This window comes from Notolepis coatsorum, assembly GCF_963971535.1.
Source record: "Notolepis coatsorum genome assembly, chromosome: 3".
NCBI classification, from domain to species: domain Eukaryota; kingdom Metazoa; phylum Chordata; class Actinopteri; order Aulopiformes; family Paralepididae; genus Notolepis; species Notolepis coatsorum.
The window spans coordinates 150962603-150981597 of record NC_140167.1 but is presented as its reverse complement, the minus strand read 5'-3'; the positions used below and the strand labels follow the sequence as shown (position 1 = coordinate 150981597).

At 42.0% G+C, this 18995-nt stretch overlaps 1 protein-coding gene across 1 annotated transcript in view; it reads left to right on the top strand.

Annotated features, from left to right (window-relative positions):
* Positions 1–18995, top strand: part of ikzf2 (IKAROS family zinc finger 2) — a 157548-nt gene that overhangs the window by 67989 nt on the left and 70564 nt on the right. Inside the window, 2 exon segments of the mRNA XM_084309494.1 lie at positions 4573–4761; positions 14854–15021. Of these exon segments, the coding sequence (XP_084165620.1) occupies positions 4573–4761; positions 14854–15021 (357 nt within the window).

The following is an 18995-nucleotide window of genomic DNA, read 5'->3' as shown; positions in this document are numbered from 1 at the left end:
AACTGAGGGGTACAATTCCCTGACTGTATTACTAGATATGATACTTACTACCACTACCTTTGTACTTAATATTCGGCCACCCAGTACACGGCATAAATATATTATCATAAACACTCTCACGTAGATGAAACGGATCCAACACAAATGTACGAAGTCGAAGTATGCGTTTATTACTACACAGCAATGGTGTGTAGAGCAAGCACGTAATCACTTAAATACATTTATGAATTGAAATAGTATGCACTTTTATGGCAAAGAGTATTCGTCGGTATATCAATAGAGAATGTCCAATCTCTGATGGCGCAGGTGGTAAATATACGACCTGGAATAGTTAAGGAATAACAGCAATGATACTTTAATGATTATATACTAGATACACTAAGGGGGGGTTAATCCGGTCGCTTGTAAGACAACAGGAGTAGGAGGGGGGGGGGGTAGAATCCGGCTGCCTCGTCCGGCCAAGGGTATCCCAGGTGAACCCACTGTAGTGCCGTTCAATGCGCCGGCGATCCTTGGACCACAGATGAAAGCAGGTGGACTCTTTGTGGGCCGGCTCTCTCCGGTCCACGGGGGAGAGACGTGAAGCGACCTCGTCTTGCAGAGCGTCTCCTCACCTTGCGTCCTCTCCAGGGGGGTGTTCCAACACACGGCAGTGTCGGGGGTCTTTATCCATGGAATAATCAAAGTATACAAAGCATAATCCGTGCCTGGGAAGGCGGGCTGTCGTCGGTAGAATAATCCGGTATACAGGTCCACTCGCTCGTCGGCTCTGGGGCTCCTCGGGTGCAGCTCCACATGGGGTCAACCACCCTGGGTAAGCAGCCAGTTCTCTGCCCGAAACGATGGGGTACTGACTACGGTAGTATTCTCACCGCACGAAGCACTATATATTAACAGACTATTATTAGCTTAATAGACTACGTCCAACTCGACGATATAGTGCCAAATATGACTATTCAAATATTAATATACACGATGTCTCAATACCGATGGTAGGCGAACTTGGCCTTACTCCCACACGTGGCGTCGCGGGGAGGCTTTACGTCTGTGACTCTATTGGAGGGTAAGAAACTGGACTGAAAAGGAAGTCCTACTTTAGTAGCGCAGTATATATACGCACTATGAACAAATAGTCCCATTAGTTCATTAGTAGCCAGATTCCTACGCGGAACTAGGACTTGTTCGTACATGTGGAGCGGTACGTTTGAACTGGGTCTGAGGGGTATGGCAGCCTGGCACCAAGGTCTCGACCAATAGTAGAATGGAGACTATTATGGGATGTTCAGTAGGCTAGAATGGATATTCAATGCATATTGTACAAGGAATATACAAGGGATATCAGGGAATATTAGAGAATATACAAATACAATTAAATATATATATATAAATAAATATATATATTCGGTTTAATCTGGCCCTTCACAACATTGACAGTGTTGTGAAGAAGGCACGACAACGCCTCTACTTCCTCAGGCGCCTAAGGAAGTTCCAAGTCAGTCAGAAGATCCTTAGGAACTTCTACTCATGTACAATAGAGAGCATCCTGACCGGCAACATCACCTCCTGGTTTGGGAATAGCACTGCACAAGACCGTAGCAGACTACAAAGAGTGACACGTTCAGCCGAACGCACAATTGGAGGGGGGCTTCCCACCCTCCAGAACATTTACATCAAGCGGTGCAAGGGGAAGGCTAAGAGAATTATTAAGGACTCGAGCCACCCGAACAACTGCCTCTTTGAACTGCTGCGGTCAGGCAAGCGATACCGGAGTCTTAAGGCGAGCACAGAAAGACTCAGAAGAAGCTTCTATCCCCAGGCCATCAGGCTGCTAAACGAACAATAATCGCTAAACGAACAATAATCACTATGCAACAACCATCAAATGCACACAGCACACACACCCACACGCACACACTCACTCAAACAAACAACACACTGCAGCACCCACTCTCCACACTTTAGATCACACAAACACACTTACACTTTATATTTATTGATAAAGGATTTGCACTACAACTCGTACACCTACTGTGAATTGTACCTAAATTGCACCTCGTCCCATTTCTCCATTTCTGCCTTGCACTATATAGTATTGTATATTAGTACACTGCACAGTATTGTATATTGTATGGTAACTACGTCTATTCTGCATCGAACATTGTACATATGTCTAAACTGAACACTGTGACCTCTTTTTTACTTCTAATTTTACTATGTTTTTATTTCATACTTATCTTGTCTTGCACAGTCTCTGGAGCGCAACAGTAAGAAGCATTTTGTACAAAAGTATTCTGTACTTCTGTATGACAACTATTAAAGAAACTTGAAACTTGAAACTATACATTGTCGACTGTATTTTCCCCAAACACATACAATGTATCATATAGAGCAGGGGTCAGCAACCTTTTTGAAATTAAGTGCTTGTTTGAAATATAGTTGTAACTAGTGTGCCATATCAACAATATTCCATGCATCGTAATTTTTTTTTCTCATAATCAGGTATTTTTAATGATCATTTTTACATTATTACATCATTATTGTTATTGTTATTATTAACAATATTATTATGATGGTTGTATCAACCCTAAATCTGAGTTGGGGCGGGGGTGCAATGCAGACAAACAGTTTTGCTTTACTGAGCTCCATTATCTGGGGACTGTAGTTGCTCACTTTAAGCTGCACACCGGAGCATCTTTTAATCCAGCTGTTTGCTGTTCTCTGATATTTTCTGACATTTCGTTGATGCGTCGCTTGACACTTCAAGCTGACATGGGGATATCTTTTATCCTTGATTTGATTGTCTCTTTGTTTGGCAAGCCTTCAAACAAAACATCTGAGCTACAGAGAAAAGCCTCCTTGATATACTCGACTTACAAAAAAGAACCTGTGGGAGGATTTCAACAAGATAAATGCGACAACAGTGCAAAATATTTCACTATAATATTTCAAAGCAAAAAAAAATATATATATATATTATAATTATTATTATTATTTTATAATGCTGCCCCCTGTGCCAATGAAAATGCCCCCGCGTGCCTATGCGGGCACGCGTGCCTAGGGTTGCCTACCCCTGATATAGAGTGTGCACATTTGCCTTTTATACTCAAGCACCGGTACCTTCAATATCAAATCCTTTTGTGCTTTTACTTTTTTGAACGGAGGTTTTTCATCAGTTCTACTCTATTGGGGGAATTTTGGAGGTATATTGGGGGTCTACGTTTACCTACGTTAGTAAATGCATTATGTACATTTTCTACCACTAGTTGGCATTCAATTTACATTTACATTAGTCATTATTTTAGCATGCCACTTTTATCCAAAGCAACCTACAAATTGTGAACAACAAGTCAGCAAGAGAGGTACCTCTCGGGTTTCAGCTGTCCTGACTGTGGTGGGGAGTTCGTTCCACCATTGTGGAGCGAGGACCGAGAATAGCCTGCTTCGCTTTGATGATCCCCTGGGAGCTTGGATAGGAGTGGGTCTGATGTGGCCAGAAGATGTCTTGGTTAGAGACCATTGACCGTACCTTGTATGCCAGGTCAAGGACTTTGGGCGGCAATGGGGAGCCAGTGCAGCTCTCTTAACTCATTGACTGCCACGCTGTTTTCCCATCTTTACTCCCTGGCGCCAGCGTTATTCGATGTTTGCGGACCCAGCGTATATTATATATATTTGTTTTTAATCCACTTTTTCTCCTTATTTTATATTTTTCTCCCATCCCAATTTCGTATCGCCAATTCTCCCCTTCAATTCTTCCCTCCCCCGTCTTGAACGTTGCTAGACTATGCCTCCCACTGGTCGGCTGTAGTGAGGATAGAAGCCTTGCATCACGTGTCCCCTCCGGTACACGAGGAGGCAGCCTGTCGCATCGTTTCACCAGACAGTGCGGACTCTCAGTGGCGAGGAGTAATGCGTGGGAGGCTCACGCTGCCCCTGATACTTCCTGTCTCTGCTGTACAGGCGTCACCCGACCGACCTGTAGGAGTCGCTGTCCACAACGTCCAATCACCACCCATCAACTTTCCACTCGCTACCTCTGCCAATTGAGATAGTATGACGACTGGCCCAAGCCGCAGGCAACGCTGACTCGGGGAGTCGAGACCGGAGTCTCCTGCATTGGTGACGAGCGCAATCTCCGCTACGCCACCCAGCCGCCAGTATATTATATATTATAGCTATGGAGACAATAGTATGGCTCATTTGACAGGCACTATTTATAGTCCAACACTGACAAACCAGTTAATTTCTACATACTTTCGTGTGTGCGCTATTCCACGCTAAACATCGCCCTGTTTAAAAATAATCCAGTCTCGTTTTTGGCGCCCAATGAGTTAAGAGAGGAGTTGATGGTTGCAGTTAGGAATGGGAGGATGTCTGGTGCTATTGTCTGGAGGAGTGGGGAGGGTATCGGGTCCAGCTGCCATGTAGTGGGACGGTTTCAACACTTCGGTGTCCGTAATGGGAGAGAAAGATGAGGCTCTTGCATCCCATTGGCATTTGAACCATTCAGTTAATTACTTTGGCATCTCGAATGTATCCACACTATAATTGTCTTATCCTTGTTCTTTACAGAGGCCACAATCAAGCAAGAGGAAGATACACTAGAGGAGGCAGAGAGGAGCACAGTACCAGATGAAATGGGCCAAAGTGAAGGGGAAGGATCAGGATTGGAGGATCCCATGATTGACAGTCCAAACAACCAACAGGATGAGATGTCCGGGCCAGATGGGACAATTGATGCAGGAGGTCGACTACCAAATGGTATAATAATAATAATAATAATAATAAATATAAATACATTTAAAAATGTATACAAATTATCTGTTAGTTCTGACAGTTCTGACCATTTTTACATGCACCACTCTCTCCTAAATGTAGAAGTCAGAGAGATAACCTTATAACTTGTGTCACCTGGATGTAAAATCTGGGGCTTCTCCATAAGCAGTGAATGGGGCACTAAAATACACAGGGCAAGATCCACAAAGAATGGATTGCACGGTGCTAATTGCACCCTTATTTGCAATTCATTATGAATTGAAAATGGGGGACCCTGATGTAAACAAGACGAAAGTCTTTCTCTGGTCTGCATCCCCTTAACACTTTCTGCGCCATCCACGTATATATACGTGTTTTCTCGCCAACCGTTCATATATATACCGATATATATACGTTTTTCGATTGTTTTTCGATTTTAATATTCTATGCAATGTAACGGACCTGTATGTTGCGGTTAACTCATTCCCCACCAACAACGAGTTTACTCGTTATTGGGAGCCAACGCTTGAACGCCAACAAAGAGTATACTCATTATCTGCTAGTTTTTCCTTTTTTTCTATATTTTTATTCATTATTCATTCAGGGACCTTAGTGTGCAATACCGGCCGCATCCAGCTAGACGGCAGTATTGAGCACCCTTTGAAACCTTGTATCTTGGCCTGTGCAACGGTCAAATGTCACCGGGCGCACTTTTCTTTGTCGGGCGAATGGAGCAGTTATAACGATCGGATTGAGAAGCGCCAAATGCTCCCGATGCATGATGTGTGTTGGATTATGTTGGCGACACGATCGACACCAATACTGGGACTGGCGATTAGATAATTGGAATATTCTTTTTGGGGTACATCCTAGTGAAGGTAAGGGCTATATGATATCAGTCCTGCGTTGATCCAACCATGTCTCCACCCCGATCGCAACGTATGTGTGTAATGTTACTCCACATATGCCGTTGGTGATGATCAAAGCATAAATAGTATGGGAATAGTAGCGTGTACAGGCAATAAACGGCAACGTTTATAGTAGAATTGACGTATAAGGCTATTACTCAGCCTTTCGGGAATTACCTCAGACCATGCTATAACTATACTTATATTCACCGCGGTATAACACGGGAACGTATGGATGAAAAAAAAAATTCATTCTTTTTCACATATTGAACGATAGATAGGTGAGGTCAAATGGGCCATATTATTGTATCCATAGCTATAATATAAATATAGTTATAGCTCTACAAACAAGGTGACGCACTCCTATCTTTTAAAGTGTGGCAGTGCTACCACGGGGCCCGTCTAATCCCCGGCGGTCAATGAGTTAAAACCTGTTCCACCCGAGTGTTGCATATTTTTTGCGATTTTTTAATCAAACGTTTTCAAGTATTAACATCACTAACATGTCACAAAAGCATGTAGAATGTATATTATCATCAATACGTTAGTTTAGCAATAGGTTAAAAGTGCCATTAGATAGTTTTAACTTCTCGATTTGCTGAAGTCTATTACAAGACGGTGACCATTTTGGAAAATTTTAATCATGGGAATATTATCCTATAATAATATTTCAAATTGCATTGGTCCGGATGGGAGAATTCAGTACTGTATCTACAGAACCTTCTGTTTAATCATCTTCCCTTTATTAATTTCCTTAGATTGTTTGTACACATGATCTCAAGAAGGTCAGTGGCAGTTTCTTAAGTTTGGTCATTATTATCATGGTGTTATTCTCTGTCAAAGATTCAAAGAAAAATCATAATTCATATTCTCCTTTGTTTCATCACAATTTAAGCAAGCCTAGTAATAGACACAATATTTCTGACACTGTGAATACATTCCCTGAGGTCCATAGATGTACCTAGATACCAAGAATATGCAAATGGCCCTTGTAGAAGTGGAGCAATATTCCATTTGCCTAGGTATATATTTTAGGCGAAAATATTCCACAGGTGGAACAGGTTAAAAGGCATACTGGGACCCAGAGGGTGCAGTACCGGTCAGATCCTGCTAGGTGGCAGTATCGAGAGTGCAGTAAACCCTGTTCCAGACCGTGTTTTACATTTAAACCCCACCGGGCGGAGATTTTTAGTTCAGGGAAGCCTAGAGGTTGTACGCATGTGTTGTGCCGGATTATGTTGTGGACCAGATGGACACCAATACTGAAAATCGCAATCAAACAATTGGAATATTCTTTTTGGAATACCCCCAATCAAAGGTAAGGACTATCTGACGTCAATTCCAGCTTGATCGTACAATGTTTTCATATCGATCCAGCTGACCAGCGTGTGTGGTGTTCAATACGAATGCCGTTACTGGCCATCAAAGCATAAAAAATACCTATTATATACATTTGATTTGGAAATAGCAGCGTGTCCAGGCAAGAAACGCCAACGCTTATAGTAGAATTCACGTAGCGCCCTATAACTCAGCTTTTCAGGAATTATCCCGGATCACTCCTAAACTATACAATATTCACCACGGGATAACGCACAAACGTATACATGAAAAAATTATCTCTTGTTTGCATGTTCGACTGAAGAAAGTCACTGTCAAATGACCATGGTATTGTCTCCATAGCTATAATATAGAATATAGATATAGCTCTACAAACAAGGTGACGCACCCCTATCGTTAAAGCGTGGCCTAGCTAGAACGGGATAAGGATAATGGCCGGCGCTGAATGAGTTAACAATTGTGTGTATTGAGTCGTACTGTATTGTACCATTCTGCAATCTGTTAATAACATTTTCAATCAATCAATCACTGTGCAGGTGATTGATTGATTGATTGAACATTTTATTAACAGATTGCAGAATGGGTACAATACAGTACGGCTCAATACACACAATTGTTAACACTTTCAGTGCCCAGCAGGGGGCGCACATTTAGTGCTTGAATGCCCACCATCCACTTCAATGTTAGCGGTAATATCGCCTAATCTATGTTTAAAATTATGGCTATGTGTCTAATCTGCCCGTCGCTTATCAATGACTCATTTTCCAGTCAACATTGTCGAAGCGGATTGTTTTTTTATCGGTTCATTTCCGTTTTATAGCATTTTGAAAAGCCCTTGTTTTCAAGGGGAAAAAAAAGATTCCGTGATAAACGCCCTGTACTGGAATATTCTAGAACGTTGTCATTTTTCGGCCTATTTATGAATAGTTTTCAAATAAACGCTAGATTATCGATAGTATATCGAGCTGAAAATCGATTCTCTTAGTTCCTGATCGCTCGCACAGTCAAACAGCCATATCACACATAGGGGAAAAGCTTATATCTCTGTGAAAACAGGTCTGATTATCCTAAGACTGCTCAAATAGATTCCTTACCTGAGATCAGATGGTATCCAAAAAGATTATTCCAATTCCTGATCGCCATTCCAAAAATCGATCCTTTTATTGATCCAATGCAACATACTGTAAACACATATTCCACGCATTCCTGAGGCTCCACAATGACTGGGATCATCTCCGGTTACATGTGTGAGAAGTAAAATGTAGATTCCGGAGTTTTTTTTCTTCATCCATTTTCATTGAGTCCATTCCAAAAGGGTGCATTACCATCTGGGAGATGATAGGGGGCGCTTTTTCCAAATCTGAGCTGCTACAGGGGCTGCTGTACCAACGGGAGACTCGGTTGATAAAATATGAATTCAGATCGCTAATAAAAAAATAAAACGATATTTGTTGTGATGGGCATTCAGGCGTTGGGCTGATAACACGAGTAATGTCGTGATGGGCATTCAAAGTGTTAAGGGGATGCAGACCAGAGAAAGACTTTCGTATTGTTTACATTAGGGTCCCCCATTTTCAATTCATAATGAATTGTAAGTAAGGGTGCAATTAGCACCGTGCAATCCATTCTTTGTGGATCCCGCCCACAGAGTTGAGTTTTTGGAGATATGAGCTTTTTGCCAAACAGTAGCAATACATAAATATATAGATCTATATTATACATGGCCAACACATAAAGTATATACATATATGTAGACTTAAATACATGTTCATTTAATGTAGACGATTGAACTACAGCGTGATTTATGTCTTCCTTTCCAAGTTGAGTGAGTCAGAAATGGTCTATCTTCTTCATCTGTGGGTGTGTAGAGCATGTCGCTGTTTGTTCGGAGACAATAGTTTGGGCTTGGAATCATTATCAGAGGAAAAAGAAGAAAAAATAACTGGAATCTCCCGCAACCTGTTCCCGAGCCCTTCCGCTGACGCCGTGGAGGCTGTGGTAGTCACAGAGTGCCGGGATCAGGTTTCACTTTTCCAAAACGGCCACAGATCAAAAGAAGCGTGACCACAAAAAGATTACAGTAGTCGTGTAGCAGGCAAGCAATGTCCCTGGATACAGGTGACAAACAAACAAACAAACAAACAGAGATGTGGGATGGACTGCGTTGGCATGCAAGGTAAAAATTAAATGCATTCTATAATTTTCAGTGGGACGTCACTATCAGTCTTGTCTTATTTTACTAAAACAATGTCTGCAATTTCATGATCGGTAAATTGACTGGATTTATTTCAAAAGTGCTTTACAACTTGCCTTACATTCACCCATTCACTCACACATTCACACAACGACAGCGACAGCGGAGGTAAGGTGCCAACCTGCTCATCGGGAGCGCCGGAGCGGTTATGGGTTAAGTGTCTTGCTCAAGGACAGTTCGACACGCTGCCCGGGAAGAGCCGGAATCTAACCGGGAACCATCTGATTACCGGGCGAGCGATCTACCTCCTGAGCCACTGTCGCCACCACATATGTATTGCCTTGTGTTCTAAATATTCTGACCTTTATACCTTTGCCTATATTATGTGCTCGCTGGCCTTTTTGCTTCAATAGCCATTCCATGTATTCATATTCTCTACAGTATATACCAGTTTCCACTGGTCCGCGGTTTCGCCCAGTATGCAAATATAATGCTTGCGCAGGAAATTATGCATTGCACGCATAACAAATGGTGCCGGTCAAATGCGGGAAGAGAGGGGACGATGTTGTTGTCAGAGAGTTTGAAAAAACATGGCTGAACATTCAAAAGAAAATAACAGAACCGGCCGATTATCAGAAATCACCTGCTCATAACGACATAACGACATAAAGATATAAAGACATAACGACATGTTTGTGTCTATGGAACACAGCCCTGTACGACTCTCTGAGGGAGGGGGATTTAGGGGTTTATTTGTATATATGTATGTTTTTCAGCTCGGCTCTCAACAGGACCTCAATAGTTGGATGTATATCCATTGTGAATTCGCACTCCGGAAGCATTACCAACAATTACACAACAACATGTATAGATTATGGCTAGTTTGAATATAATGATCTGGAATACTGGGGGAATAAATAATCAACATAAATGCAAAAGCGTGCTCACACTGATGAAAAACAAACAGGTTGACGTGGCTCTTCTAAGCGAAACGCACATTTTAGTGGAAGACAAAGCTACGTTAGCGGACAACATATATCATAACATTAGTCACTCTTCCTTTGGAACGAGGACCCATGGAGTTGCTATAGTCATGAAACGGAAGTTAAATATTGAATTGAAGGAAGTATGGTCTGATACAGATGGTCGGATAACCATAGATAAAATTGTATACAGGAATAGGAAAATAGCTTTGGTAGCGGTATATGCCCCAAATTTGTACGAAGCTAACTTCTACACTACACTTACCAGAACAATGTTAAACCTTCCTGAATACTCATTTATAATTGGTGCAGATTTTAATGCCATTTGGGATCCTGGGATGGATAAATCTTATCCCACCTTTTCCAACGACCAGAAAAATTTATCTAATGCGTTAAAGGATTGGTCGAAGAATACAGGTGTAAATGATCTATGGCGATCACTCAACCCTACAACCCGAAAGTACTCTTGTCGATCTGCAAGACATAACACACTTTCCAGAATAGATTATGTTTTTGCATCCCCAAGACTATTTTATTTACTCCTAAAAGGATCATTTCGTATACTGTCATCCCGAACCCCAAGATGGCGATTTAACTCGATATTGCTGAAAAACAAGGAATTCATTACACAATTCAAAGAAGCTCTTTCTGTATTCCTACTGGAGAATGCGAAATCGGTACAGGACCCCAGAATATTATGGATGTCGGTAAAGGGATTGATCAAGGATTTTACCGGGTACTTTTCCTCCAAAATACGCAAGAATCGTTGCTCAAAACTGGTAGAGCTGGAAACGCTTTACTCTACGTTATTTTCCTCTTTACAATACAACTACTCGGTTCAACTGGAAACTCAAATTAATGTGTTAAAAAAAGAGATTAATGCCATTTATAAACAACAATCTGAAGTACAAATACGTAGCACAAGACAACAGCATTACTTTCATGGTTCTAAACCAAGTCACCTACTAGCTATGCGGTTAAGAGTCAACGCAAAATTTGCAGATATAACTACCATTAAAGCACAGCAAGGACTTGTTACAGACCCTAAAAAAAGTTCTACTCCAACTTGTATAAATCAGAAACGACCTTCGATCAAAACAAAATGGACACATATCTTAATCAAATTAACCTCCCTAAACTATCAGAGGATGACGCTAAACAGTTAGAAACACCCATCACACTAGATGAACTATCTGAAATGCAAAGTGGTAGGGCTCCTGGAAGAGACGGTATCCCACCAGAAATGTACCTCTCATGTTGGGATGTAATTGGACCCCTATTACTTAATATGATTTTATATTCAATCAAGGAGGGGAACTTCCATAAGAATGACAATATTGCACTCATAACAGTCCTTCTTAAAAAAGACAAAGACCCCACCGATTGCAGTAGTTATAGACCCTTAAGCCTCCTCGGAAACGATATCAAGCTGTACTCCAAGGTATTAGCCATCAGACTTCAAAAGCATATGATGTCTTTAGTTCATCCTGATCAGACTGGCTTCATAAGAGGCCGCTTGATCACGGATAATATAAGACGGTTACTACATGTGCTAGATGCCAGCAAGGATGACACCACACCTAAGGCGATGCTGTCCCTGGATGCGATGAAAGCTTTTGATAGGTTGGAATGGTCTTAACTATGGGCAGTATTAGAAAGGATGGGGTTAGGAAAAGGATTAATTGATATGATTAAAGTATTATACAAAGACCCATCGGCCATGATTACAACAGGTATAATCACCTCCGAAATCTTTCCGGTATCACGCTCTTCTAGACAGGGTTGCCCTCTTAGCCCCGAACTATTCGCTTTATCATTAGAGCATTTAGCACAATATATAAGACAATCCCAATCCATAGAACCAATCGCAATCAAGGGCACACAACATCAAATTAGTTTATATGCGGACGACGTAATACTGTTCATGCCAAACCCTAACACCTCAATGCCTCATCTTCTCAAGTTGATTGATGACTTGGCAATCTATCGGGATTTAGGATAAATTGGCCAAAGTCGGCTTTCCTTCCACTTAATGCCCCTGCAAAAAATATACTCCTTCCAGAAGAAATACCAATGGTTAAACACTTCAGATGTTAAGGAGTTGAAGTATTCCCTACTATAAGCCAAACGGTGAAGTACAATTACATAAAAATCCAAGATAAGATCAAATACGACTTTGACAGGTGGTCAAAACTTAAAAACTCAGTACAGGCACGGGTATCAATAGTTAAGATGGATGTCCTACCTAGAATCAACTTCATTAGCTCAATGCTACCGTTACCCCCTCCAAAATTACACTCTACCGCATACAAATTTATTTGGAATAACAAACCTCCACGTATAAAAAGATCCACCGCACAGAGAAACAAAGCCGACGGAGGTATGGCATTTCCAGATTTTTACCACTATTTTAAGGCGTACACTTTAAGACCACTGACAACCTGGTTTGATTCCCAAGCATCTGTATCCTGGATAAACTTAGAAGTAAATATAGTAGCACCACATAGACTGCAGGACATAGTATACACCAAATTATCAATTAAGCAATGCGAATTGAAATTTGGCCCCATTATTACTCATGCGATCCGGATATGGCGTGAAACACAAAAAATATATTCTAACCCACATAAATGGCATAGTCATACTCCCCTATTCAATAACAATGCACTCCTGATTGGAAAACGACCTATAAGATACCCTAAATGGGAAAAGCAGGGCATACACACATTAGGAGATGTTTTCAACAAACAGGGTTTTTGTAGATATAAAGACATACATAAAAATTTGTATCTCACCAGTTCCACACATAATTTTTATGCACAGTTATTGGTATGTTTGTAGGCTCATGGAGTCCCATTAAGGATACCAATTGAACACCACAGATACCACAAATTCTTCTATGAAAGAGAGACATCGAGAGGTTTTGTATCAGATTTTTATCATCAATTACTAATGTCCTCGTATGGAATCCTCCCCCTAGACTCAGTCTGGAGGAGGGATATACCAGACCTGGAAATAAATTTTGATTGGCAAGAAGTCTGGGCAAACGTTCGACTTGCGTCACGTAACCCGGACCATCAACAAATGAATCATAACTATATTCATAGGACATAACTGAGAATAAGATTGAACAGAATGGGACTTAAACAAGACTCCAGATGCTCCTTATGTACAAATGGGGATGAGGGTACATTTATGCACATGTACTAGGATTGCCCACCAGTTAAGATATTCTGGAAAGAAGTGTCCCAGCAATTATCAAATTTCTTAATTCTTAATATACCTGTACACCCCTCTGTATTGCTGTTGAATGATGTTTTTGAGTTTGCAGTCCCTATACAGCTAAAGAGATTAGTTTTATCTGGTATCACAGCGGCTGAAAAGCTGATAGCATCACGATGGTTTCAACCGGAAAAAATTTGTCGATGTGATTTATCTAGAAATATCTACAGCAAGAATTTTAGGTGTCAGTGAAACCAAAATTGCAATGTGGTTAGAAGTGGTGGAGAGAATAAAAGCTAGCATATGAATTGTAGTGCCTGGTTAGGAGCGAATGATAATGGATGGATTATCCAAGTGGGGGTCCGGGGGGGGGGGGGGGGAGCGAGCGAGAGCATATGTATGTAGGGTATTAGATAGCAAGTATTAGGTGTATATCTCGTATACTACATTTATTTAAATGGTGATTTCATTGGATGTGTACTGTTAATTAATGCTTGTATATCTAATTTTATGTTATGTTTAAAAAATAAAAAAAATAAAAATAAAAAGACATAACGACATCAAGAAGACAAGAAAAGATGACAAGAAGGCGAACGTGCAAGAAAGTAAGGCGAATGTCTTCAAGTAAATATCACTTACAGTTTCGAGAGGTCTCTTGTAACACTAACGTTAGTTGGCTAGCCTACAATTTACCAAATGCCAGTGGTGGAAGGAGTACACAGTTCCTTAACTTTTTTTTAAGTAGAAATACTATAAGATAAAATAGTAGGCCTACTGTGGTAAAAGTAAAAGTCCTCCATTCAAAATTGTACTTAAGTAAAAGTAGAGAAGTATTCGATGTTCATCATCATTTATTTATTCGTACATGGAATCATCACAGTACATATTGAATGTACTTAAGTATCTAAAGTAAAAGTATGCATTATATGTGGTGTTTGTGTATTCCAGTGTTTGGAAGCATTCAACCCTCAAACCATTTACCTCTAAAGGTTATATTCAAGTGGTATGTGGTCCAGTTATGCTGACTCTGATTATGTCCTCTTGAAATTGGCAGGCTTCAGATTTGAAAAACTTTATCTTCATACATTTTTGCCATGTTTTATTTTTATTCAAAGTGGCTGATGGCTTCAGACAAATGTAGTGGAGTAAAAAGTACAATATTTCCTTTGAAATGTACTGGAGTAAAAGTACAAAGTTCCCTAAAATATTCAAAGAAAGAAATTGTGAATTAAAAAAGTAAAAATTAAAGTCATACATTTACAAGAGAAAAACCCTCAGATATTCTCTGAGATTAAAGTCATACATTTACAGTCTTGTCCACTTCATCACCAATTTTATGACTACAACAAAAGTCTTCAAGATATTAGTTTGAAATGTGAGCACACTATAGAATTCATCTTCAGGCTCTGTCCACGAGGTCTGTGTTCCCATGTAGTCATTCTTTCTTCCCCAGGCGACAGGCCTTTCCACTGCAAGCAGTGTGGGGTCTCCTTCACTCAGAAGGGCAACCTGCTGAGACACATCAAACTGCACACAGGCGAGAAACCCTTCAAATGCCCCTTCTGCAACTACGCCTGCCGACGACGGGATGCCCTGACTGGACACCTGCGCACTCACTCAGGTCAGACACTGGACCTCATTCACCAACATTGTCTTAAGATCTTAAGATCTTACGACAACCTCCTTGGAAGGTCGTGAGAGAAAGTCGATGGAACGAGGTTAGCAATTACCCCCGGATTCACCAACCCGTGGAGAGGTTGTCTTAACTTGCCAAAATTATCACAGCTGCGAACCCTGAATGAACATACGTCACTCACAAACTTGAACGCGCGTTCCCGTTTACTTCATTTGCATACGGACACACCCGTCCAGCTCATTATAATGCGAGGGCCATGCGGAAAAAGAGGGGTCGGCATTGCCCCGTATTCAACAGGTAGCAAGGAAGCGCTTTGCAATGAATCAAAATTTGATTAGATTCAAATGTATTGTCATCACACAGCACACTATATACCTATAGTGGAATGGACTGTATTAATATTCCATATTTATACCATCTTGTTGCACGCTCCTGGCCACCTGCCGCAGCACGCGCACACGCGCGCACGTACTGTACTGTATAGTCTATGTGCGTAATGAATGAACAGTAGGCTTATATTATTCTAATCACTTGTTTTATTAGGAGATCACAGATCACAGGCTATTCAGTGTGCGTGTGTGTGTGTGTGTGTGTGTGTGTGTGTGTGTGTGTGTGTGTGTGTGTGTGTGTGTGTGTGTGTGTGTGTGTGTGTGTGTGTGTGTGTGCACTGAACAGGCGGCCAGGAGCGTGCAACAAGACAGTATACATATGGAATATTAATACAGTCTATTTCACTATAGATATATCCACGCGATTAGCTTTAGTTCTTATTTATTTATCCACTGTCATTTGCAGTGTTGGTGTAGTGTTTTTATTTATTTGCGGACGTTACGATGCCTCTTGAGGCATGACTGTAAATGGAAAAGAAAATGTTTGATCATACAAATATTGTCATATTTATTATTATTATGATTAATTAAAGGGGAAATATCTTACTATTTCTTTCACTATTTGGGCAATTTTACAGAATTCCTGTGAGTCTATGGAACACATCTGTAAGTTTTTTTCAAATTCATTGTTTTGTATTTCTAATCAAGTACTTTCGAGCAGCATTTTCTGCATTCAAGATTCCAAGCTGTTTTTGGCTGGGCTCCGCCCATACTAGCAATGCGCTTTGAGTGACAGTCACCCACACACAGCGTGATACATACGAGAGAGAGTGAGCGAGCGAGCGAGAGAGGGAGAGAGAGAGATAGAGAGGGAGAGACAGATGGAGAGAGGGAGAGACAGATGGAGAGAGGGAGAGAGAGAGAGAGGATAGATCGCTCCGTGAGCGAGCGCCGCACGTGTGCGCGTGTGTGAGCGGCTCGACTTGCGACTCGCGATTGTGTGTAAATGCAGGGGGAGAGAGTAAATGCAGTATGAGAGCCTCTCTCCCTCTCTCTATCTGTCTGTCTCTCCCTCTCTCTCTCTCTCTCTCTCTCTCACTCTCTCTCTCTCCCTCTCTCTCTCTCTCTTTAGAGGAAGTGTCAGTGACAGGGAAACCACGTCCGTATTATTCCCACTGCTCCGTTGTTGAGCGAATTGTTGATTGTGGGCGGTGGCTACAACCACAGAAGTAGCTTAGATATGCAAATCAAGATATGCAAATCAGCGTCTCTACGTAGACAAGCGAGGCAATTCTGAATGGCTTAGTTCACTGGGGGAGGATCAACTGAAGTGGCGGAGTGGGACTGAATGAGTACTGAATTGGTACAACCCCACATTGCTAGAAAATGCCATTTATAAGATAGTTCCCCTTTAATTCCAAGGATGCCTGTAGAGTTGACATGAACAAAATCACCATGATTCCTCCCAAATAAAGCCCTTAAGAACACGGCACACACCAGTCTGTCCAACTTACAACTGCTCTTCCACGCTCCTAAATCCTGCTCTTAGTTAAGACTGAATCCAGGAGGGGAGCTCCAGTAGCTCACCACGTACCTCGAGCGCTATTTCGGCGCCGGGGACAACCGTGCTCGTCGCGGATCTGGGGTTTAGCGAGTTCGAATCCCGGACTGCAGCCGTGCCTTTCCCAGAGTGTCTTCCCCCCCATCTGAACCCTTTCAGCCTGTTTCTGTCGGTCATCCTTGACCAGAATAAATGCGATAAACGTATAAAAGAGCCAGGGGAATGGCCAAAGTTTAAAAAAAAAAGACTGAATCCAGGAGAAGATCTTTAGTCTTAAGTCCGTTGGTGAATGAGACCCACTGACTCCTCCTGCTCCTCCTCCTCCTCCTCCTCCTCCTCCTCCTCCTCCTCCACGTCAGTCACCTAGAGAAACCTTATTTTGATTCTCATTGATTCAAAATAATTCATGTTGTGTTTCTCAAAAGGGAAGTACCACAACATGCGGGCAAAAGGGGCTACTTATTTCTAACACGTCCTCCAGGATTCTGCCATCACTTGGCACTATTTAACGAGGCCTATCAGCTGTTTCACAATTCTGGAGGATGGTGGTTTTGTTTTGGTAACCCTTTGGCTGGATGTTGTGGTGTGGATTAAGACTTTTCTTTTGGTTTTCGTGACCCTGTTTAAGATAAGATATAAGATATTCCTTTATTGATCCCCTTGGTTTCTGCCATTGGTCGCCGTCTAAAGCTTCCCGGTTCGCTCTGAACCCCCGGCCAGAACTCCAACCGCGGGACTTGGTAAGTAAGCCAATAGCTTCGACTACACTACGGGCAAGTATTTCATACAACTTAACGTCCAAAAATCCAAACTATCCCTTTAAAACATCACATGTCTTTGGGACTGGGACTTGATAGTACCGCAGGGAGCAGTTACCGAAATAAAGACGGTCGTTTAGAGTAAATAGGTCAGTAAGAAATAAGAATCCTCTTCTTTATAGGCTATTGTTGGCAATAAAAACCTGTTTTTCCCTCACAGCTCCTAATGAAGGCATTAAAGGAAGACATCAGCCGCCAGGCCTTCAGAGCGAGTCAAGTCACAAAGCTGCAAATCAACAATGATTTGATCTAGTCGTGTGGACATCGAGCCCATTTGTTATTATAAGGAGGTATGATGAATGAGCAATAATGTGTTATGACACACTGTCTCAATGCATGTGCACCAGCACACGTCCCCTTATTGGGGAGAAGAGGGGGGGGGGCTCTGACGGCTGATGAAAATCCAATGAGTGAAGAGAGACACACACACAAGGGGGCATGATGAGGACAAGCAGCGAGCTATCTCCCGTTTGAATTGAACCCTTGTCCTGAAGAACCATAACTCTGCCAAAAGTTAACAGCCCAAAAGGAAATACAAATCACCTGGGAGTGTGAATGTGATATATCACAAGAAAGCATTCAACCTCTACTGTCTTTAGAAGGAGAAGTCTTTAATTGTCAGATGAACACACTCACTCTCACACACACACACACACACACACACACACACACACACACACACACACACACACACACACACACACACACACACACACACACACACACACACACACACACACACACACACACACACACACACACACACACACACACACACACACACACACACACACACACACACACACACACACACACACACACACACACACACACACACACACACACACACACACACACACACACACACACACACACACACACACACACACACACACACACACACACACGCGCGCGAGAGATGGGCAACCCACAGGAACACAGACATGCAGTGAGTCACAGATTAATGTTCTCTGCACTTTTCCCAACCCGTCGTCCTTCCCCCCCCCCAAGGGCAGCCGGGAGCAGACATGGGCTGTGCCCGGGGACCAATCTCCTGTCCATCTTCGTCAGGGACGCGACCTGTTCTGCATGTTTTTCCATTGGGTTTATCTTAGCGGGAGGGGAAACCCTTGCGGGCACGGCGAGAACATGCAAACTCTACACAGAAAGGCCCGGGACACGGCAACCTGGTCCCCAAGCGGGAATCGAACCCAGGACCTTCTAGCTGTGAGGCGACAGTGTTAACCACTA